The sequence below is a fragment of the Stegodyphus dumicola genome, chromosome 1 (genome assembly GCF_044657685.1).
Source record: "Stegodyphus dumicola isolate Sdum_Otavi_A_Nest chromosome 1, ASM4465768v1".
Classification (NCBI taxonomy): Eukaryota; Metazoa; Arthropoda; class Arachnida; order Araneae; family Eresidae; genus Stegodyphus; species Stegodyphus dumicola.
In genome coordinates, this window is record NC_140768.1 from 225,289,746 (window position 1) to 225,315,268 (window position 25,523).

The following is a 25,523-nucleotide window of genomic DNA, read 5'->3' on the forward strand; positions in this document are numbered from 1 at the left end:
GCACTAAATGTAGAAGCTGGACAATTTGAATATTTCATCTAGCCTCTTCATTTAATGATTTAATGTATTTTTACTCCTCCGAAATATTTTAATGACAAATTTATTCATTCATTTACAATGTTTATCAGATAATATCAAATCAATATGTATATCTGGTGTCACCAAAGGTTTTATTATCTTTAGCATTTTTTATATGTACTATAATTTTCTTAGTAAAAGTGCTGTATGCAAACAATTACATACTGGCAATGAAAATTTTGAGATTGTGCCAGTAAAAAAAAAAAAAAAAAAAAAAAAAACTGAAATGTTTCAGATTTTAAATTACGTCCAAAGGGGCGTTTTTTTAACGTTTTGAGTGTTACCTTTATTTATTAAATATCATGTTCTTTGCACTTAAACCATAAAATTCAGTTCAAGAGCAATATCGCAAAATAATGTTAAATTAAGCACATCTTTAGAATTTCCGATATACACAGTCTCGCGAGCTGGAGATAAAAGTATTTTTTTCTATATAACGTTGCCATTTCTCGCTTTTAAAACATTGAGTTTGTAAATCAAAAATTCGTTAAAGTTTTACAAAATATAAAATCTATAATAAAACAAATTCCAAATTTGGGATTTCAGATGCCCATATTCGCAGTAGGATTTCGTCATTCAAAATTCGATGGCTCTATGTACCATTGTTTTATCACAATGCGAGAAATAGACAATCATTTATGCAGATTTTTCATTATTTAATTTCTTCAAATATAATAAAGGACTCTAACATTTTGTGGCAACAGTTTGAAAAGTGAACCGACGTTTATGAGTCCGACGCAAAATCGCAAAACGAAAACAATAGTCCTTCAGGGACAAAGCCCCTTTGGACTAAAAAATCGCTAAATCTTCTTAGCATTGATGAGGCATCCAATATGCATATATTTTCGATGAGGCTTATAGTTACAGGTATCAACACTGCATAGAATCGACACCAATTCTAGTTACGAACATATAAGCAACACGATAAAATCAAATTTTTATAATGACAAGAGGTAAGAGAATTAATGCATATTTGCCCCAGAAATACAATTAAGATAGAATATGTTTGAGATAATAAATATGGTTGCATCTTTAAATAACTATGCAAAATCTTATTTCTTGCAACTAAAAGGCTGTGTATTCATGTATTATTCTTATTCTACTAAATGTTCTACACATTCTTATTCTACTAAATAAAAGCTTGTTATAAATAAAACAGGAATACATAAACAATCTAATAAATTACTGAATTGATCCAAATCCACTGTCCTTGCTTTTATTTGCTAATCTGTATATCTGTATACACATGTCTGTGTACGCTGTTTAATTTACTCCAAAGTTATTTAGTTATATGCAATCATATTTTGAATAATGGCTGAGAAATGAAATTACTTAAAAGTCTCTCCCCTATCAATATTTATCACTAAACAAATACTTGGGTGTTTTACATTACAGAACAACAGATTTTCTCGAAAAAGATACATGTGGCCGTTTGATACTTCAAGTGAGAAAAAATACTTTCATCATTAGCTAATTTTCACCATGAATAAATTTTTTAAGCTACTTTAAAAACTTTTTATTACTAATACTTACTTCAAAACGAACACTGCTATAAAAGATAAGAAAAAACATTTAACTGTGCTCAGCGAGTAACAATGGTATGTATATCATTTTATAAGAAATTGTTTGGTGCATGCTATTCTATAGTGGAAAAGATTTGATATCTGTAATACTTTTTATACTATTACTCATACTAGATCATCATACCTATTTTCTGAACTGGAAATTTTTTATACTAACTATCCTGAACCACTGTAAACAGTTCTAAATAGTTTAACAGGAAATGACTCACACACAGAAATTTCAACATTACTAGAATATGAAATTCAAAGTTCATCATTAACGTTAAAATAATTAACTTTTACTTTTATATGTGTCATTCTATAAATTTTCATTTAAATCATTGCTAACATAAACTGAAACACAATTTAAATTTCTGCAGGTAAAATATGCATGAAAGCATAATTGTATATGTATATGTATATTAATAATATTTAAGAGATTAATGAGCTATAATGATTTGTACTTCAATACACTAATATGCATGTTTACTTTCGAAGAATACACATACACGTTTATTTGTATGATACACGAGAAAGAAATTTTGTATATATAAAGAAAACTTTTCTTACGAGAAAAAAATGTAATCAGTTTTTTTTTTTTTTTTTTTTTTTTTTTTTTTTTTTTTAAATGCTTAGAATGCACGTTCATATAATGTCCCACTTTCTTACCAATTCGAAATACGCGAATCCACCCTCTTCGTTTTGCTATCTCGTTTGATATTTTTCGAACCAAGAATGCGATTGAAGCATAACTCAGGTTCCTTGCAAGCTCGTGATTTACACTGATGTACACAACAAAACATGCGGCCTGTACTTCTTTTTAAGTTATACATATGCCCACAACAATAAAAAATAAAACGTTTAATTACTTTTCGATCACAACACGCTTCACAAACTAGGTAGCATTGTCAAACGTAAATACCGAGCTTTAATGTTTTCACCTTTTAGCCACTAGATGGCGTATCAGAGCGCTGGAATCGCGGATCAGAAGGGTAGCGATGTTTTTCTCTGGGACGTGGGGAGTGTCTGAGAGTGCTAATAAGGCTATTACTGTGGGTTTGTACTGAATAAAAGAAGTTGACCGCTAATCGTTTAATATACTCTTGAATAAGTTCTATTCGAAGGTCTCTGTGGATATAGATGTTGGGAATATACCAAGAAGCATTGATAATTTCTCGTAAAATTTTATTTTGAAGAATTTGTAATTGTTTAATATTGGTTTTAGCTGCATGTCCCCAGATCGGTGCTGCATAAAGAAGAGCTGGGCGCAGTATGGAACGATATAGAATTAATTTATTTGTAGTACATAAGTTGCTTTTTCTACCAAGAAGAGGTCGCATAGTAGCTGTGGTGATTTTAAATTTTTGTACTACGGACCGGAAATGGGTTCTGAAGGTAAGTTTTTGGTCAAGGGTGACTCCAAGGTATTTGGTTTCATTAATCCAGGCTATTTCTTCGTTAAATATTTCAGGGGGTGGAGGATAGTATTTCATGTTTCCTTTACGGAAAATTATTGCCTTAGTTTTATCAGTGTTAATTTTAATCCTCCAAAGGGTAAGCCATTTTTCTAGTTTTATGAGATAGCTTTGAAGTTGGTTTCTTACGGTGATAACAGTGCAGGCTTTAGTAAGTATGGCGGTGTCATCGGCAAAGAGTACAAGATGAACAGAAGGGTCTTTAGGGATATCTTGTGTATAAATATTAAAAAGGTACGGCGAAAGTGCCCACCCCTGCGGAACACCAGCATTGATTACTCTGGTGGTAGAGTAAGCAGTACCGATTTTGATTCTGAATGATCTGTTGCTGAGAAAAGAGGCTATTAAGCGAATAAAATGATCTGGAAAATTGAGAGTGATTAGTTTGTAAATAAGTCCCATACCCTGTCAAAAGCTTTCGCGATATCGAGAAATATAGCACCGGTCGGAAGCTTGCAATTGTAGCCTTCAGTGATAATGTTGATAACTCTAAGAAGTTGGTGGCAAGTGCTATGATGATTACGAAAACCGAATTGTTCTTCTGGTAGAAAATTCATGGAAGGGTGAATTTTTTGGATGTGGAAAAGTAGAATTTTCTCAGTAACTTTAGACAGGTGGCTGAGTAAACTGATAGGGCGATAGTTCTGTGGGAGAGTTGGATTTTGTTGCGGTTTAGCAAAAACAATTATTATAGCTTGCTTCCATGAGTTAGGAAAATGAGCGAATTTGATAATGTTGTTGATTATTTTAGTTAGGCAGGTAAGAGCGTTGATCGGAAGATGCTTCAGTGCTTTGGTCGAGATGCCATCGTGCCCTGGGGCTTTCTTCGTTTGTAAGGCACTGATGGTGTTGGCAACGATGGTTGGGGTAGTCAGGAAAGTGAAGTTGTACGGAGCAGGGGTGTTAAGGAAGTTATTGACCACCTGGTTGACCCGTTCAATACGGTTATTGTTGTACAGAGTGGGATTAAGAGTGAATGTATCTTCCATATAGTCCGCAAAAGATTTAGCTTTATCTTCTTCTGTATATGAAGTTCCACTAGGTCCATGGATAGGTGGAATAAGTTTATAACATTTTTTGAATTTGCGGGAAATGTCAAATAGGGAATTGTCCTCTATAGCTAGGTTATTTAGGAAATTGGTCCATTTTTGGTTTTTGAAGTTCTTGATTCTTCTGTTGATTTCTTTTTGCATAGAGTTTAGTTCGTGTTTGAGTTGTGGATCCCTGGTGGTTTGCCATCTTTTACGGATCCGGTTTTTCTCTTTAATCCTATTTCTTATATCGGCAGGCAGGGGAAGGAAAGGCTTGTTCACATAAAAAGTATTGGTGGCTTCCTTTAAAGCAGAATTGATGCTGTTGATAAAATATCGAACAAGATAGCAAAACGAAGAACTGAGTGGATTCGCGTATTTCGAATTGGAAAGAATCTTGAACGTTGTATGAATGTGCGTTCTAAGCATTTTAAAAAAAACTGATTACAATTTTTTTCGTAAGAAAAGTTTTCTTTATATATGCAAAATTTCTTTCTCGTATATCATATACTATATAAATGTGTATATGTGTTCTTCGAAAGTAAACATGCATATTTGTGTATTGAAGAGTGTATTTGAAGAAATAAATGAGCCTAAACAGATTGTAACACCAATGAACATTTTTAATGACAGAGATTAACTTAAACATAGTTGCGTACAGCAGAGAAAAGGCGAAAAAGTAAGAATGGTATACATATACATACATACGTAATAAACAGATACGTCATCACCGCGCGGATAAACGCGAACGGCGCATGAGTCAGGAGAAGCGCTCTTAACCTAAACGTCGTATTATAATTTATGATACAACAATCCCCATTTCGACGTTTGGCTGCTGAAAAAAAATAAACATTAATCATTTACAGTTATTCCAATTAATTTACAGCACTTAGAATGTTTCGAAGCAGTCAATGTTTTTGTCAGTACATCAGCAGGCATTTTCTCTGTTGGCACATATTTAGCGTCTATTTCATTTCTTTCATAAATTTCACGAATGAAGTGATGTCTAATATCTATGTGTTTAGTGCTTGAGTGATAAACAGCATTTTTCATAAGCTTCTGAGCACCTAGATTATCACAATATATAATGGTTGGATAATCAGCGCTAAAATTTAATTCTTTAAGAAAACGACGTAAATAAACTGCTTCTTTGGCACTTTCTGAAAGACTGATGTACTCTGCTTTAGTACTTGATAATGTAACAATTTGTTGCTTTTGTGATTCCCATGTTATTGGATTTCCAGCAAGCTTGAATAGGTAACTTGTATACGATTTTCCAGTATTAACATGACGCCCAGTCGCCATCGGTTTATCCAATAAGTGCTTTTCCAGTCTTTCGAAATTTTAAACAATAATTTTTAGTTCCTTTTAAGTATCGAAGAAGTCACTTTGCAGCCAACCAGTGTAATTTTTCAGGATTGTTATTAAATTGGCTCAGGTGACTGACGGCATATGTAATATCCGGCTTAGTAAACACAGAAAGATATATAAGCGAACCAATTAGACGGCGATAAGGTGCATTGTTCATTTCTTCCTTTTCAGTTTCAGAAGGACACATTTCTTTACTTAATTTTACACTAGGATCTAAAAGAGTTGCTACTGGTTTTGCATCTTGCATATTAAACCTTCGTAAAATATTATCAACATATTTCTGCTGAGATAAACTAATAGAATTATTATTTAGATCTTGATTAATTTCTATTCCAAGACAATAATGAAGTTTGCCTAAATCTTTAACATGACATTTTTTAGAAAGATAACCTTTAAGTTCAGCATATAAATCACAGCTATTTGTTGCTATTATTAAGTCATCCACATATAAAATTAGAATTAACTCACCTTGAGATGTTTTCATCCTGTAAACACACTTATCTGATTGTAATGGTTGTAATTCAAAGTTTTTGAGTTTTTTATCTAATTTTTCATACCACTGTCGTCCACTTTGTTTCACACCATAAAGAGACTTTCGCAAGGCATAAACATAATCAGGATTATCTTGGTCTTCAAAACTTTAGCTTGTTCCATGAAAATTTCTTCTTTTAAATCACCGTTAACATAAGCCATAACAAAATCTAGTTGATATAACATAAGGTCTTGTTCAGCACTGTATGCAGTCACAGTTCTTATAGAGCTTGCTCTGGCTACTGGAGCAAAGGTTTCATTGAAATCAAATCCAGGTTCCTGTGCAAATCGTCTAGCAACCAATCGAGCTTTTTTTCTCTTTTGAAGAAGTTACATCTGCATTATATTTCATTCTAAGAACCCAGCGACATCCTATTACCTTTTTGTTCTGTGGTTGCTTTACTAATTTCCATGCACCATTTTTAACAAGTGCTTCATACTCACTTTGCACAACCTTATGCCATTCTTCAACATAACTTCCATTTAATGCTTCTTCTAATGTCGGATTTGTATCTTTTTCAGCAACTTGTGCTTCTTCCTTTTCTATGTTTATATTGTGGTACTCCTTTTTGGGTCTTCCTGGCTTCCCAGTCTTGACTTTCTTTGGACGACCTGGCCCCCTTTTAATCTGCATTTCAGGTATTGCTTCGGAATTAAATCTTCATTATCAGATGATTCAGCAGATGCTTCTGCCATATTTGAGGGGTATTCTGTTATTTCATCAGCCGATATTTGCTTTACATTCAGAGGTTCTTCCTTCTTTTTATCAGGAATATTTTCGAGAAATAAAACTTCTAAATCTTTATCATAATTAGTACAGTTTTCAAATTCCTCAATGAATCTAACATCTCGGCTTATAACGATATTTCTGGAATTTTTATTCCACAGCCTGTATGCTTTCGATTCATTTGAGTATCCTACAAATATATGTTCTGATCGAGGATCGAATTTCCCTTTAGACCTTTTATTAAGTACAAAACATTTCTGTCTGAATACTTTGAAGTGAGATACAGTTGGCTTGATGCCAAAAAATAACTCATAAGGTGTCTTGTTTACTCCCAGGCTTCGATTTGGGCAACGATTACGAATATAAACAGCACAGTTCAAGGCTTCAGCCCAAAAAGATTGGGGAAGATTACTTTGTAATAACAAACATCTAGCCATTTCAGTTAAAGTGCGGTTCATGCCTTCAGCTCTCGAATTCTGTTGAGGAGTCACTGGTGCAGAGAATTCTCGTTTAATCCCGCATTCTTGAATATATTTATTAAATTCTTCTCCGCGATATTCGAGACCGTTATCAGTCCGAAGGATTTTTATTTTCTTTCCTAGACGATTTTCGACAGCAGCTTTGTATTTAATGAATGCATTTTTCACTTAATCTTTAGTTTTGAGAAAACTGACTTCGACATAACGCGATTTGTTGTCTATGAAAGTAACAAAATAACGCGAACCAGCGTGGGATGGGACTCTCATAGGTCCACAAAAATCTGAGCGAATCAAGGTTCAGTAATTCGTCACTGTGAAATTTTGATTATTTTTGAAAAGGTTGCACAGTTTGCTTACCTCGGATACAGCCTTTGCAGTCTTTTAAAGATTTAGTGTTATTAAAATTTAAATTTCTAACCATGTTATCAGACTTAAGTCTTTTCAAATCAGACTCATTTAAATGACCTAACTTGAGATGCCACTTCACAAATCACTTACCTGTGCTATTGCAGCTGTTTCAGTGCTTGGATGTATATAATAAAGATCACCATGACGAATAGCCTGCACTAGTATAGATTCATTTGGTTCTAGTATTCTAGCATGTCGTTCTGTAAAAATCACTGAACGATTATTTGCAGTAGCTTTAGATAGATTTTAATTCCGGAACACATAACACATTTTTTAGAGTAAGTTTAATTGTCTTATTTCCGTTAGGTACTGTTATAAGGACAGTTCCAATTCCTGTAATTTTTGTTGTTTTGTCAACTGCTAACTTTATGGTTGAATTCGTTCGAGGGGGAAATTCTGAAAATAACCTTCTGTCATTGCACATGTGAGATGTACAGCCACTATCTAAGCACCCTGAGGAGGTCTTCTGATAAGCATTGTTTACTGCTAAACTAATCTGCTCTTCATAATTAGAAGCCATCATAGAACCTTGATTTCCCTTATTTGATTGCGCATATTTTCTATCAGCTATTTTCTTTCTGCATTCAGATGCCTTGTGCCCAATTTTCGAACAGTAATTACACTTCAAGTTCCGAAAATTTCTTTCAGCAGGAAAAATTTTGTTTGAATTTACCTTCCATTTTTCATTTTTCTTCTGTTCTTGATTTCGTCTTTTATAATCAGTATCGTATGCATTCTGTGAATCTTGAGACGTTTTCCCTTTTTTTGCTTCCCATTCTTCTAACATTTTGATTTTCAAGGATTCGGGACTAGGTAACTGATCTCTTGATTCGATGGCACATCTAAAATTTTCAAAATTTTCTGGAATACTATAGAGCAGAAGAATCGATAATAAATCATCAGCTATGTCAATTTCCATTTGTTTAAGCTTATCAACTATTTCGAAGAAATTGTTCAAATGTTCAGACATCGTTTCGCTTTCCGCCATTTTTCTAAATAATAGCTGTTTTAACAAGGTAGCCTTCTTCGCAGGTCCTTTCGATTCATATACGGATTTGAGTTTATTCCACACAGCATTTGATGTCACACAATGCTTTATATGACACAGTTCACTAGGATTAATAGCAAGAATTATATCTGCGCGAGCTTTTTGATCAGGCTGAGCCATTTCTTTTCGTCTTCGGTTCCTTCAGCAGGTTTTAGCTCTTTACTGGTCACATAATCCCAATGGTCGTTTTTAATCAATACTGCTTCTTGTAATTTCCAACTGTCAAAATTATATTTTTCGAGCTTTTCTATAGTAGTCAAATGCGACATAATGTAATACAGTCTCTCACAGCCAAAAACCAAGATTGGGCGATATAAAAATAGGCTTAACTGAACGCTGATCAGTTCTTACCGTTGATTAGACGTAACAGTTCTTGCACTGAATTAGGCTTAAGAGTTCAATGCTCGAAAACTTCAAAATGTTCATTTTAAAAGAAGTATTTTGCTAATTAGGCACAGTTGAAACACTCCTGGGCCCATAACCACTGAAGAAATAAATGAGCCTAAGCAGATTGTAACACCAATGAACATTTTTAATGACAGAGATTAACTTAAACATAGTTGCGTACAGCAGAGAGAAGGTGAAAAAGTAAGAATGGTATACGTATACATACATACGTAATAAACAGATACGTCATCACCGCGCGGATAAACGCGAACGGCGCATGCGTCAAGAGAAGCGCTCTCAAGCTAAACATCCTATCATAATTTATGATACAACAGTATTGAATGTGAGCAATGATTATAGCTCGTTGATCTCTTAAATATTATTAATACACATACATATACAATTAGATTTTCATGCATATTTTACCTGCAGAAATTTAAATTCTGTTTCAGTTCATGTTAGAAATGATTTAAATGAAAATTTTTAGCATGACACATATAAAAATAAAAGTTAAGTATTTTCACGTTAATGATGAACTTTGAATTTCATATTCTAGTAATGTTAAAATTTCTGTGTGTAAGTCATTTTCTCTTAAACTATTTAGAAGTGTCTTTTTTTCATTTTTAAGTGCTTTGCTTGTTGATGTTCTGAAAATTGTATCTGGTTATTAGTGCTATTATGTATATAATAAATGCAATAGATGCATATAATAGATCGATATATTTTTAGTATATAATAGATTCAATATCATTTTTATGGACAAAAAAAGACAATTTCGACTGCACAGATTTTCTGGAAATCCCAAGTTAAACACATATGAAATCATTTGCTTACAATCAGTGAACGTTAAAATCAGCTACCTATCACAATACAATAAAACAGCGACACAATTTCATACAACAGCCAGTAGTTCCTCCTTTACATGAACAAGAAAAAAATTTTTTTTTTAAATTTTTTTCAACAATGAAATGTCCTTCGATTTCATGCGATCAGGACGCTATAGAACTCATCCTTAAATAGAAAGCCGAAATTTGTACATTGGATTTCGAGTAAAATTCCGTGCATTACCAAATGATCAGCTTTTTAAAATTCTCTCTACTTCAGCAGTACAACGAGAATTTACGCCTCCTTGAACAAAATCAAACATTTCTGAAAAGCTAAGCAACTCCATTTTTGAATGTATGAAGTCAGATCACAAATCAAGATACCGGTTTTTATCCGCCACGCTAATGTGTGAAAGCGTCACCTATAGGTGAATTGAATCGCGGATAGACTTTCTAAAAGCCAGATAATAAACATGAATTTATAAAAAAGAAAACAGGAAAAACATTAATGTCCAGGTTGATATTAGAAAGGCTACTTATGAGCGAGAATCAAAGATAAGAGAAATGCGGTATAAACTGGTTATTAATACATCATGATATGCAACGAACAATGTGACCAAAATTTAAGTCCAAATTAAGCGCCTAATTATCACCTATTAATATAGTTGCTAATATGCTGTTGTACAGAAGCATATAAGGAATGTGGTATTTTGGAAAACTCTTCAGCGTGCTTAACTAAAAGTGGAAAATGTTGCAATAAAATTGTGACAAAAAATCAGCATAAAATGTAATTAAACTGTTAATCAGAAGAAAGAAATGCACACTTAAGCTTAAGAAACTGAGTAATGGAAATGAGTTAAAGGAAGATTTAGTAATAAAGAGAGCAGTGGATTCATTCTACGGAAGTTAATTGAAAAGATAAAGCTAGAAAAGTAAATCAATAAGTAATACGCCAAGATAGCGTCAGAAAGGCAAGTCAATAAATCAGACCAGAGGCACCTATTTCAGAAACTAAATATACTTAAGGGAACGGGGGAAAATGAAAATTATGTCTACTGCAGATAGTGTGGGAAACTTTAGACTTGCAACACATTCAGTTTTATGCTAATAAATATGCAAAAGTCAAATGAAGTAATACACCAAGACAATGCCAAAAGAGTAAATTCGTAAATCAGCGAAAACACATGCGAAAAATAAAAAAACACCTGCACGGCCAGCCTGTTCACCAGGATTTGAGCCGAGATTAAACTATCAGTATTCCGTCTTTTAACTACTCGTAGGACAAATCTAAAGAAAATGCTTGTAATATCATGTAATCAAAAGTTAACTAGATGTTACATGGCAGGATTGCTTTCCCAAGTACTGCGGTAGAGAATACTTAATCTGCGCCCATGTGTTTGGTCATGCTATTATTCATTACATGTATTTTCTATAATACGTATAGAATAATAATATTTCTACTACAAGTGTCTTTTCTTCATTTTTAAATGTCTTTGCTTGTTGATATTCTCAAAATTGCATCTCATAATTAGTGCTCTTATGTATATAATAGATATAAATACAATAGACGCATATAATAGATCAATATATTTTTAGTATATTATGATTCAATATCATTTTTATGAAATAAAAGACATTTTTCACTGCACAGATTTTCTGGAAATCCCAAGTTACAAATATGAAATCATTTGTTTACAATCAGTGAACGTTAAAATCAGCTACCTTTCGCAATACAATAAAACAGCGACACAATGATTACAACAGCCAGCAGTTCCTTCTTTACATGAACAAGAAATTTTTTCAAAAACTTTTTATTTCTCCTTTTTTCAACAATGAAATATCCTTCGATTTCATGCGATCAGGACGCTATAGAACTTATCCTTAAATAGAAAGCCAAAATTTGTATATTGGATTTTTCAAGTAGAATCCCGTGCATTACCAAATGATCCTCTTTTTAAAATTCTCTCTGCTTCAGTAATACAGCGAGAATCCCTGAACAAAATCAAACATTTCGGAAAAGCTAAGCAATTTCATTTTTGGTTGTACGAAGTCAGATCACAAATTAAAATACCGGTTTTTATCCGCCACGCTAATGTGTGAAAGCGCCACCTATAGGGGAATTGAATTGCGGATAACACGTATTTCCAAAAATAAATATACTTCAAGAAAAGAAAAAAAAATCTGAAAAATTTTAGATTTTATATTACGCCCAAAGGGGCGTTTTTTAACGTTTCGTGTGCTACCTTTATTTATTAAATATCATTTTCTTCGCACTTGAACCATAAATTTCAGTCCAATAGCAATATCGCAAAATATTTAAAAGAACATATCTTTAGAATTTCCAATACACAGTCTCGCACACTAGAGATAATTTTTTTTTTTTTTTTTTTTTTTTTTTTTCCGTACGGTGTTGCCATTGCTCGTTGAGTTTCTAAATCAAAAACTCATAAATGCTTTACAAAAATAAATAAAATGGATAATAAAACAAAATTTCAAATTTGGACTTCCAGATGCCCATATTCAAGGTGGTGACGTTCGTTATTCAGAATTTGATTGATCTATGTACCTTTGTTTTATCACAATGCGAGAAACATACATACATACATTTATGCAGATTCTTCATTATTTAATTTCTTTAATACAGGGTGATAATAGTTGGTGGCAATAATTTCAAAAGTTACTCGCGTATTATATTAAAGCGACGCAAAATGCCAAAACGAAATAAATAGTCCTTCTGAGATAACGCTCCTTTCGGTTAAAAAATGCTATGGAGAGTGAAAAAAAAGCCTTCAATTTGCTTCACTTTCATATGACTTTTAATTTATTATAAAATATAAACTAAGGAGTAAAAAACACATAAGAAAAGTTAAAACAAGATTTCAATGAACGGCGTAAGTCCTGTCAATTCGATTGGGGAGAAGAGAAAGAAATACGGAACGAATTTGCTATTAGGCCAAATCAAAGAAGGTTTAAATTTTCGTCTTAAGGAAATCAGTGCCTTTCAGGGCCGTTCCTAGTTCATTGGTTGCCTGCGTACTTTCCTAGAATTGCCGCCTTTAGGCCATTGGCTGTCCGCATACTTTCCTAGGATTGCCTCTCCCAAAAAAAAAAAAAAAAAAAAAAAAAAAAGCTCAGTTATTAACAAAATTTTTATTTCATATTCACTAAGTACTTACATATGACAAGTACTTAAAATGAATTTAAAATACTTAGTCTTGGTATGGCGAAAATCCGGCCTCTCGTGACTTTAGCCGCCTGCGTAATTTAGCGTACCTATTTTTGAAGTTTCATAAATTTTAGCAATAAAATCCAAGAGAGGATATTACTGACAAAAACTTAAATTTATCAATTAATAGGTAAAAGACTCATACTAGCCGGCTTAAACTAAGCATACAAAAGCTAATCAACGTGAAAGTATATGAAAATCAGGAGAGCAGGAAAAATGCAGCCACCAAGTTAACTTCCTCACAGCGTCTTCCATGATGCTCAGCTTAAAATTAACAAATGCTAACTTAACCAGTGCTAACACAGTTAAACTTTTTTAGCCGTAAGTGCTAAAAATAATTTCATTTGCTATTGTTCTTTATGTGACAAGTAGCAAATAATATTCAGTAATATGGAAAATTGCCCTTTGCGCTAAGTTTTGAGTTTGATGAAATAGTTCTTGAAGTATCATGTCATGTATCACTTCATGTATTTCATGGATTAGTTCTTGATCTGTAATTTGAATTTCATGGAATATTTCTTGAGCTGCCAAGTATTTGTCTTAAAAAACAGAGAACATATTCCTTCCATCTCGAATCCCCCCCCACACACAAAAGAACGCTATTTTAATGGAATCTATATAAAATTCTTACAAATAATAAAAAAGTCATGTACAATATTTTATTTGGAAAAGAAGGAAACTCATCCAGAGTTGTTTCCTTCTTTTATAAAAAAAAAAAAATAATGTGTAAAATTTTGTTATGTTATGATTTGCATCTGCAGTGTGATAATTCAGATTAGTTCCGTATGTGATTAAAACGATAGTTGCATTCTAAAATTAACTTAGATCTGTATATTTAATATTTGTGCTGCACCTATTAAATGATGTTAGGCTGCCCAGACGGTATAGTTGTTAGGAAAGCCTGACTGCGATACCGAAGAGCCTGATTTCGAATCCCGGAGAAGGCATGGTTGTAATTGTCCGTCCCTTCATAGGAGGCAATAGTGGCCCACCTATTAGTTGCCTCCATAATAAAGAGACCACTACATCTGGCCTTGTAAAATAGATTAATGGAATGTGTTACACTGTAACTGTTCACAATCTGCCATTAAAAAAATCTATTGAATAATGTTTGTATAAGACTTTTGTGGTCATTTTTAAATACGAGCTGACTTCCATATGGCGTCATTAAAGTTTGTATATACAACTCTGAATGCGTCTCGGCTTGTCTTCCTTCAGGGCTGTATCTTGAGTTTCTTTAAAGGTCAAGCTGCTTAACACCAAGTTTCAAAATAATTACTGTGTGGGGGTTGCATTATATTGTTGCACGCACACGGTTCGTTGTGGATTAAATGCACACAGAACCGATGATAGCTTGACAAAATTTATTTCATCTTCCCCCAAAGGTTTTCAGGTCTGGAATTTTTTACACAAAAGTACTCGTACAGCTCATCTCAGAATGACAGAATACAATCAGTAGTTACTACTTTAAGCTTCTAAGAACGTTGAACGCAAGGCCATGCAAAGAGCCTCAAATGAGTAAACTCGCACAGTGATCTTTCAATACTCTGAGCTAAATTGAAAACTGATGTTCTCTCCCGTCTCGTATAGATTTCCTCCTCCGCCAAGAAATTTTTAGTACTTTCAATTTCTCGACATTGCTGGAAGGAATACATAATTAAAGTTACATACGAGTGGATGCACTTAGTGGCATAAGGATCCGATCAGTTAGGTACACAGCGATCCGTCCAAAATGTCGCGAAATGATCGCCAAGCTTGGCGACTTTTAACCGCGTTTCGCCAAATCTGGCGGAACAGTAATCGCCAAAACTTATGTCAACTTGGCGCTGTTTCACCAAATTTAGCCATTTACGTCAATGTTAAATGGACTTACCCCTGTAACGTAACCCTATTTTTTCAACCCGTTTTCAAATTCGTAACATTTCAAATTTCGTACATTAAAAATTCGTAACAATCTATATTCCAAATAAATTATTTGAGTATTAGCATTATCGAATATTGCACAGCTATAAAATAATGAAAGCCACGCAATAAAAATTTAAAATTCACTAGTTTCGAGAGATGAAGTTGAAAACTTTATAAATTTGTAAAACAGCTAAGATTGACCAAGAGTTTACATCGTATTTGCAGTTCAGCTTTACTTGGTTTGTGAAGACTGAGTTATATGTCTAAATATAATCAATTAGCCAACTATATTAACGAACTGTGGATTTATCTTAATAATAAATTTCTGCAGGAAAGTTTTGTATTTTTCGTAATGCGGAGCCAAGTTTGTCTAGGACAGGGTTGCACAACATACGGGCCGCGAGTCACATGCGGCCTGCCTGGACATGTTTGGAGTAATTTTTGGTTGTTTTAAACAACATTTTTATTTGAAGAAAAAAAATTCGGTTTTGTTGCAAGGAAAAAAATATTGTTAATGCTGTTACAAAATTTCTCCAGTTTCACTTGTGTTAACAAAAGCTATTTTTTTTATTTTACAATACTTTCGTAATTCAGTTTTGTAATTGTAGCAAAATTTTGCGGTTTTTGCAAAAGTTGAATTGTTGTGTGATTCTACATATCCGGATATGCGATTTAAAAAAAAAAAAAAGATTCTTTACCTGACAAAGAGTCATAAGTGAACCGAGATGAGCTGAAATGGAGTTATTTAATTAATTGCATCTTGCGTTAAATGCAAATACAATATTTCTTAAATGGCCCTTCACAAATTTGAGTTGTGCACCCCTGGTCTAGGGGAACATTTTCAGTCCCCACATCCATTTGTCACGAAAGGAACCATTGGTTTACTATATATGTAGCAAATAAGACCGTAAGAAATTAAAACAATTTTTTACTTTTCATTTATCCTACAAGATGAACTGTGCATTTGCTGCAGAGACTTGCGGCTCCTTTACTCATGAAAATCTACGACTAGGACATTAGCGAGTACCTCTATATTTTTGCTGAAAATAAGAAAGTTAGCAAGATTGCTTTTCGATTATTGCAAATTAGAAGTAACGAAAATAATGAATTCTAATCTACAAATTTAAGTCTCAGCTCTGGAAATCAGGAGTGGGCAGTTAATAAAACCTGTAGCTACCGAAGGTAATGGAATAGGTTGAAAAATGAGTTTAAAGAAATCAGTAGCACTTATTGCCTTTCAGAGTAAAATTATCTTAGATAGTGCACATGATAAAGCGTAAGTCTTAATATGAGGCTGCTTGATATGAGGAAGTAGCAAGGATACAAGTTTAAGTTACAGCAAGGATAAGTTAAAAACTGAAAATTCTTGTTAGCTGATTTAATAATTTAATACTATTTTCTAACTTATCGATTTTATTTTAAATATTTTTGATTTTCCTGTATGTATGTTTTTGATAATGTAACCAGAGAATGATAATTTTTAAATAAATACTTTCAACTTTAAGTTATCATATTTAAAAAAAAAAAAAAAAAAAAAAAAAAAAAAAAAAAAAAACTGTAAATCTTGCAAATGAAAATTACGCTTAGAATAACTTAAATTTTTAAAATAAAATTCCCCAAAATATATGAAACAGACTTGTTTTTAAAGTACAATTTTAATGCTTGGTCGCCCAGAAAAATTCTCTCGTAATGCGTAAAGAAAATGAAAATAAAAAATTTTTGAAAAGCGCGATTTTTAAATTCGCAAGCTGGAGCCTATATGCCACTCAAACTCTAGCTTTTATACTTATTGTAGATTTTGAAACAATTTTATAGTTTAAATAAAGCACTGTGTGTATTAAACATTTTATTTTAAAGGTCTGCCTACCTTTAGTCTCAAGAGGAAACAGAAAACACAATCCCGTCTCAATTTACTTCAAGGGAAATGGAGAAAATGAACTGAATTTTGGAAGTGTAAACAAATACTGTAAAAATCTAAGTAAATATTAAAGCCTTCTTTCTCCTTCCTCTGAGTTTTAGTTAGGGTAGTTAGTTCTTATCTTGCTCTTAAGTTTTGAATTATGTATTCTACGTATTCATTGTAGTGTGATCTGAGAAGACGCATTAATGAATCAACAGTCCATTAAGCAGTTGAAAAAAGTTGTACGCTTCAAGATTGTTAAAGAATTTCGAAATTATAGTAAAACTTAAAATTTTACAGCTTTTTTCAATTTATCTTACTACTGATTATCGACAGTAATTGATTGCAGTTTCAATTATGCTGATCTTAATTTTATTTCAAACTTTTATGAAGTTCGAATTAATTCCTAGCATGTTCAGTAAATACTGCAAGTAGAATAGAAATTTTATGTATGTAAGTTAGATCATGTAAGTTAACATGTAAAGTTAGCTTCTAAAATAATATATTATAAAAACATAAAAGCTCTGTCATTTTTTTCTTTCTGCCATATACGTTTGTTCAAGAGAAAAAAGAAGTGAATATATTCTGGATAGAAAAAAGAACTAACACAAAAGGTAAAAATGTATATTTTTTATTTTGTATAAAATACAGAACACGTGTTGTACCATCCTTTCAAACAACCATTCATACCTTAAAGTGTTATATTTACAGTGAAAAATGAAGTATCTACAAATGTACATCTTTAAAAATAACTTTCTCTGCAAATAAAACAAGTTTAACAAACAATTCCAAATATAAGTCGAGCTAATCTCGAAAATGCAATAAAATATTAAAAGAAATGTATGCTAAACTTACACTTGCTGCATACGTAAACTGATCATAATGTTCTCGATATTATTTATGATAACCTGTCTCACTGTTGCGCATTAAAGCAAAATGAAAAGCTCATTCTATCTTCTGTTGACGGGTACAAATATATATACTTCTCAAAATAGGTGTGTATATATATATATATGTATGTATCTACAGTTATATATTTCTTTAAGGCATATAAAGCACTTAATATTCATATCATGAGCTGATTTAGTTGTTAAAATATTCCATTATTAAAAAGTTTTTTTTTTTTTTTAAATTCCACTAGCAATAATAAATATCTATAAAATAATACCAAAAATTATTCTGAGAATACTTATGGAACTACCGAAATATCTCATTCAGTTTACTTCTGTAATAATTAATGAAATATTGCCAACATAAATTAGCATTTAAACATTATTTCAAATGTTAATAAAATGAATTATCGTAATGGTCTGAGTAACAGACAACCTTTTCCCCATTAAAATGCCATTCTGAAAACTTCATCCATCTCAAATGGGGGGGGGGGCATAATATTTTTAAAAATACGTTAAGATAATTTATCGGTCATCCATTGAGTTTTACGTTAAAAAGAAACATATTTATTTCATTTTATTTCAAACAACGCATTTTATGAATTTAATCCTCTTTCAGCAGAGTGCCTCTACCATAGCATGTTCATATATATCAGATCATAATATATCAAAACCTTTGTTTCCTTCATAATCACAATCATCTTACATGTCCGACAGTTTTACATTCGAGTCGATCGGTAATCAAATTTAAACTTATTCGTTAATATTCAAACTTAATACGAAAGTGAAAAAGTATCCAATTAACTTGATATTAAATAAGAAAGCAGAGCTACCTGAGCGACATTCGAAACGCGTTTAAAATCTAAAATTTTTTTTTCACTTTTTATAATTATTGAAAAATACATCTTAATTTCACACACACTGTGAAAATTTACACACATGGTGAAATTCCTTAAATATTGTGAAATTGGAATAAAAGTGTGTTCAGACATAAGTGCAGATTTCAAGAATTATGTTATTGGTTAAAAGTTCAATCTCCACTGAAATTTCAACTAGATGATGCAGATGCCATTTCATCATCCGAGCTGGAAGCCTCGTTTGAAGCATCTGAAAGCGGAGACTCGTATCCTGCCATTCTTTTCTGTTCTTCAACTTCCGACAAAACTGTATCTAATCGCTCGATCAAGGTTTCAGCGTTTTGTTCATCAAAGACCATGGGTGGTTTGTATTTGAGGACGTTGTTGTGCTTTCCTTCTGCGCTTAACAAAATTCTCTCTTCCTTCATTCTGCGGAGGAAAAATTACGCAATTTTAATGCAAATTCTGTTGTTTTTATCTATATAAATAATATGGAGTAGAAAAACAAATGTTTAAAAAAAAATTGACACTACCTCTCGATATAAGCTTTTATTTCAATTACCAAGATAATTAAATATAAATTGAAAAGTTATAAAACTATAAGATACAAATTGATACAACAAATAAAAATACGTAACACCGATTTACAAAAGATTCCATATATATTTTAATTTGAACATGAAATTAAGTATGGGCATGTTTCGAGATTGATTTTGATCGGTAATTGATTTCGATTTGTATACAAGATTGATTTTGATCAGGGGAGAAGATACTGAAATTCTTACTGGTCTACTGGTGAATAATCGGTCAGAGCTACTAAACCCTAGCAATTCTTAGCGGGGCTCACTTACAACGATTTATAGTTTTTTCTATGCATACCGAAATTTCCCTTAGAAGAATTTCGCGAAGAGATAGCACCCTTTCGATCACATATGCCTAATATGCTTTACCACAATTAGATAATTAATTCTAATCCTCTTTTTTACTTACCATTGAAGACAAGAAGATTATTTTTAAACTCTAAATCCATTTTGAAATTTTTGTATTGAATTTGGATTTGAGTTTGGAAAAACACACAAGAGCTATCTGCTTAAGAGGAGATGCCTTTGTAGAGGACTTTCAAGGTTAAACGGGCTTGTATTTTCGTTAGGTATGGGCTACCACGAAAGCACTCATCCAGCTAACCATTCCTTGGGATTGTGTCTGCATTAAACTTTTAACATTATTTCATAGTCTGCTTCATCTGAACATATAATAAAGTTTATAAATTTTTAAACAAATGAAATCTACAGTTTCACTGTGCTTAATTACATTTAGTTGATTATCTGTCGACCTGAAGTAAACCTTACGAAGAGACTGCTCCTCTAAAACAACCACTTCTGAAAGTAACTATTATTTTGGGGAATATAAACAAATATCATTATTTTTTACTTATTACGTGCTCCCCTTTAGGCACTACACGGAAAGGAAGGGAATGCCCGTGGTGGTCTTTATAAGGGAAACTGACTCGTATCCACGTTACACATGGACAAAACCACGAAAACGCCCATGTAGCCAGCCCGTTCGCCGGGACTCGAACCCCGAACCGAACTACCGCAGTGTTCAGCGGATTTTACCTCTCAGCCGCCGGCATGGTAAACATCGCTACTGAATATCACCTTTCTAAGAATGATTGAGTATCATCTGTCTTCCCACCAGACCAAAAACATCTAGGTCTAGCAATCATCTTAGTGAGGGTTTACTATTTGTATACATATGAATTAAAATATTCAAATCTAATACCTTTCAAAAATAATTCCTTAACAGCTAGGCAATAATACAGAAAAAAAAAGTTATAAAAGAGGAGTATTTTTATTGCATTTTGTAGTATTTCTTTTGATACATTGTAACTACCGTTTTAGTTTGTCTCATCTTTTATTTCATTGATGTAGGTTATAAAATGAGTTACGGATTTAAGTTACTTTATCCTTCTTTTCTTCCATTTTTTTTTTCTAGATAGTTATTTTTAAGATTTTTTTTCCTGTCATGTGATTATTTACATATCAATTTCTGTGGTTCTGTCATAGCACAGTTTGCTAATACATGCAACTCGATATCCGAGTAAATGTCACATGATAATAATAAAATAGGTCACTGATGGAATCTATATTATGTGATATTCATCATTAAAATACTAAATACGTCTTATTTATTTATACGTAACTTTATTCATGGAAATTAGTAGCATTAAAATATTTGAATAACAATATTTTTGTGCATCACACTTAAAATACTTCATGGATAAAATTAGTTACGAATTAGTGTGAAAAATCTACTATAAAACTTAAATTATAATAATCGAAAGTATAATATTTACCTTGATATGATATATGCTGCTTCTTCTGTGGCAGGTTCTTTTGTAATTCTGTCTTTTACCAGATCAATTCCGATGAATAAGCCAACACCTCTAAAATTTGAAACACTCTAATAAATATTAGAGATAACAAACAGAACATTTTCAAATGGTTTAACACTGTATAAAGTAGCAAAGCATTAATATTTTTAAATCTTCAATCAGCGGCAAAAGAAATTATAATATCCGTCCAATTTACATTGAATGAAATACCTCAAACGCTGATTGTTGAATTAGAATTTGACGAATTTCATTTAGGTTTCTGTTTTCCTTAATGTGTTCTTTGATATACCGTTATTCAGAAACAGTAATAAAATTTAATACGATTTGATAATCAACATTGTAATGAATCGCAGAGCTGTTAATAAATTCTATTGAATTTGATTTGCGCAACACCTTGAATATACAACTTGAAATTTTCAGAAAATAGAGAAATACATTTAATTCGTACTTCTGTAGTTGAGTCGTCGATCATATACAGGCTACTGGTAGACTTGAATACAGTTACGAATCATAATCTGTAAATGGCACCTTTGTTGTTCAACATAGCTTTATTTAGGAAAAAGCACGGACTCCTTTCAGATAATTCCTGCGACTATTTTTTGCCCTCAGAGATATAAATAAATAAGTATAACATTTCTAAGCAAAAGTTATGCATTGTTATATATTTACCAATCTATTGGGTTGGCAAATAAGTAATTGCGGATTTCACTCATAGATGGCTTCGGTTGAATTTTTAGGGTTCTAATGTAAAACACATTTTTTATTTGATAGCTGGCAATTCGGCTGTCAATCAGTAAAAAAAGTTTTTTGATCGGTTGCGTAGTTTTCGTTTGGCGTTCGTTGAAAAATGGAAAATCAAAAGGAACATTTTCGTCATATTTTGCTTTTTTATTTCCGCAAAGGGAAAAACGCATCGCAAGCTCATAAAAAGTTATGTGCTGTTTATGGTGGGGAAGCCTTAAAAGAATGGCAGTGTCAAAATTGGTTTGCCAAATTTTGTTCTGGTGATTTTTCACTCAAAGATGAAAACGCTCTGGTCGTCCAGTTGAAGTTGATGACGACCTAATCAAAGCAATAATCGATTCGGATCGTCACAGTACAACACGTGAGATTGCAGAGAAGCTTCATGTAACACATACATGCATTGAAAATCACTTAAAACAACTTGGCTATGTTCAAAAACTCTATATATGGGTTCCTCACGAACTGAAAGAAACGCATTTAACGCAACGCATTAACAGCTGCGATTTGCTAAAGAAATGTAATGAAAATGATCCATTTTTAAAACGACTGATAACTGGCGATGAAAAATGGGTTGTTTACAACAATATCAAGCGGAAAAGATCGTGGAGCAGGCCAGGTGAATCAACTCAAACAACATCAAAAGCTGATATTCATCAAAAGAAGGTTTTGTTATCTATCAGTTTGGTGGGATTACAAAGGAATTGTCTACTTTGAACTCTTACCACCCAACCGAACGATCAATTCTGATGTCTACATTGAACAACTAATGAAATTAAACAATGCAGTTGAAGAAAAGCGGCCCGAATTGACAAATCGAAAAGGTGTTGTATTCCATCATGACAATGCAAAGCCACACACATCTTTGGTCACTCGGCAAAACTTATTGGAGCTTGGTTGGGAAGTTTTGTCACATCCAACATATAGTCCTGATCTTGCACCATCTGATTACTTTTTGTTTCAATTTTTACTAAACTCCTTGAATGGTAAAAAGTTCAATAATGATGATGATGTCAAATCGTACCTGATTCAGTTTTTTGCTAATAAAAACCAGAAGTTTAATGAACGTGGGATTATGATGCTGCCTGAAAGATGGCAAAAGGTCATTGATCAAAATGGGCAATACATTACAGAATAAAGTTATTTAGTTCCATGAAAAAATTTACTAGTCTTTGATTTTCTAAAAAAAATCCGCAATTACTTAGTTGCCAACCCAATATATTGTTTAAAACAGTGAGTGATTTTTCTTTTGAGGTTCTTCCTTTTTGCATCGTCTATGAGCAGCTATCACCACGCCACCATTTGAAGAGCAATATACATGAAAATTATCTACCCATTAAAATCTGAACATAGTTCTTAGAGTTTATTATTTTACAGAAAACATAATAAGAGAGTTTGTTTTTATTACTAAATAAGTATATACTCCTATTAAATAGGAAGTTTAAAAAAATTATCGGAAATAAAAATTAAAAAAAAAAAATCTGAAACGGTTCAGATTTTAACGGGCGCCGAAAAGCGTTTGTTAAGGTTTTTTACACGTTCGCTGAGCTCACAGTCTACCAGTCTCTTCTTGTATTCACTTTCGCTAACCCATTTCTGCTTTCTGCCTTTGTTATTAAGCACCATTTTCTTCACACTTACGCCACATACAACTCAACCACAAACTCACAAAAATTTTAACAGCAGCATATCAGCATATGTTTATGCTGGCATGTATTTTTTTATTTTTTCAGTCTTTCTCAGTTTATCATATCAATGTTCAGGTTTTAACAGAGAGATTTTTTAAATTGTTGGTGGCAACAATTTAAAAAGTGATACAGACGTTTATAGTGGACGACGCAAAACCCCATTCGGGCCAACGTCTATTTGGGCTAATGATTGGGTTTTAAAGAGACTCAGAGTTAATTTCCTCTACTACTGCTTATTTAAGCTAGATTTCGATTAAGCGAAGTTCTTTTAAACTTTTCATAACTATACAATGCAATGAGCTTCAATTATCCCATATACTTCTTTTAATACCCTGCCTTCAAATGCCTGCTGTCCTACTATTTTAAGGAATTTAAAATTTATGAAATTCTCATTCACTGTTCTTTAAAATACTCCAATGAGTTACCTGAAAATGAGCTTTTGCAGGTAGTCCAGTGTAATAACAAGATTTTATTTAATAGAGAATTAATATGTTAGCGGTTTAGCATAGTTGAATCATGAATTAAAACATTAAAGCTCCACCAAAGTATTTTAAGATGATTTTTTTTTTTTTCTTTTTCTTTTTTATGTGGTAAAGAATTTTTTAGAATTTTTTAAACTAGTTCTAGCAACAATGTTCTCTCGTTACGAAATCTTTTGTTCCACACCCCTTATTACTCTTATTATGAATCTCAAGTGATACTAACCTGACATCGCCTATGAGTGGATGCCTCTTTTTGAGTTCCAGAAGATCATTAAGAAGCTTTTGTCCAACAGTTTTTGCTTTGGACATCAGGTCCTCATTTTCAATCACGTCAAGAACTGCATTTGCAATCGCCATAGACACCGGGTTGCCACCATACTATAAATAACATAACCACACTATAAATAATTGTAATTAAATGCAACAATTAAATAATGATATGATCATAATTTTTAAGAATCAAACGAAAATAATTATAATCTAGACAGATGAATTCAATTACGTAAATTATTGCTAATAAAAAGTGCAAAAAATAGAATTGCATAGTAATAATTAGAGAGCATTAGTTTAAGTAATTCACGTTAATAAAATACTTAATAGTTATAGGGGAAAAGGCTATTTTAAGGCAAAACCTTCGACAGTTACAAAGATTTGAATTATCAGTCGATGATAATTAGAAAGGAAAGCACAAAATTTTCCGATCGCTTAAAATCAAAAATTTTCCATAAAATTAAATTTGTGATGATTGTTTTTAGTGAAAATTTTGAAATAAGAAGTATCTCCAAACATTTTTGCTTATGGGAAAGGCATTTCAGAGTAAGGGAACTGAATGTTCCTAGCGAAACATGCCAGTTATTCGTTTCGCTTTCTTTTCTCTATAGAAGAGTTTATATCGTGTTCGAAATATTCCTGAAACTGTTTCGAATATTTTGTTTTCTACTCAACAGCTTGTCAGCAAATGAATGAGTGCTAAATGAAATTATTTTTTTTTAATGCTGTTAGATTTCCATTTACATTTTGAACACATTTAAATTATATTGTAATGCGAAATGCAGAACCTTTATGTAAACTATGTTATGTACTTTTTAGAAACGTCCCAGTTTTTTGTTTTGGTTTTTGTTTTCTGTGCACTAGCCATTTTAAGCTTTGGCCACTACTAAGGACTTCACTAACCAGTTATTTTATGTTTTGTATCTTTACTCTCGCTCCTCGTGTCCGCTTTAATGTCTTTACTGTCCTACCAGAATGCACATGAGGTAGAAAGAGAGAAAATTTAAAGGGAAGTTTTAAATTGCTTAGATAGAGTATGTTCCGCCTGAAGGCCTCGTTACTAGTTGAAATTCTACCATAACGGTCTGTCTTCGGCGTTGCTTATTCTTGCCGACAGTGCTTGTCACACCGGTATAGGTTTGAGCCAACTTTCGCTTTATTATTGTGTGTAGCCTCTAGGCTGTTTTAAGTTTTAACTTAATTAATTTGAAATTCTACCTTTTGAATTACGCTCTTTGAGTTCTTAAT

General features: G+C 32.5%; 1 protein-coding gene across 2 annotated transcripts in view; it reads right to left on the reverse strand.

Moving 5' to 3' along the window:
• Positions 1 to 17,567: 17,567 nt before the first annotated feature.
• The window catches only part of LOC118203968 (5-phosphohydroxy-L-lysine phospho-lyase), a 44,319-nt gene continuing 36,363 nt past the window's right edge, over positions 17,568 to 25,523 (reverse strand). For both annotated transcript variants that reach the window (XM_035376280.2, XM_035376281.2), the window contains 3 exons: positions 24,229 to 24,383; positions 21,056 to 21,145; positions 17,568 to 19,128 (listed from right to left, as the gene is read on the reverse strand). In XM_035376280.2, coding sequence (XP_035232171.1) covers positions 18,891 to 19,128; positions 21,056 to 21,145; positions 24,229 to 24,383 — 483 coding nt within the window. In that variant the 3' untranslated portion in view covers positions 17,568 to 18,890. The remainder of the gene's footprint in view (positions 19,129 to 21,055; positions 21,146 to 24,228; positions 24,384 to 25,523) is intronic.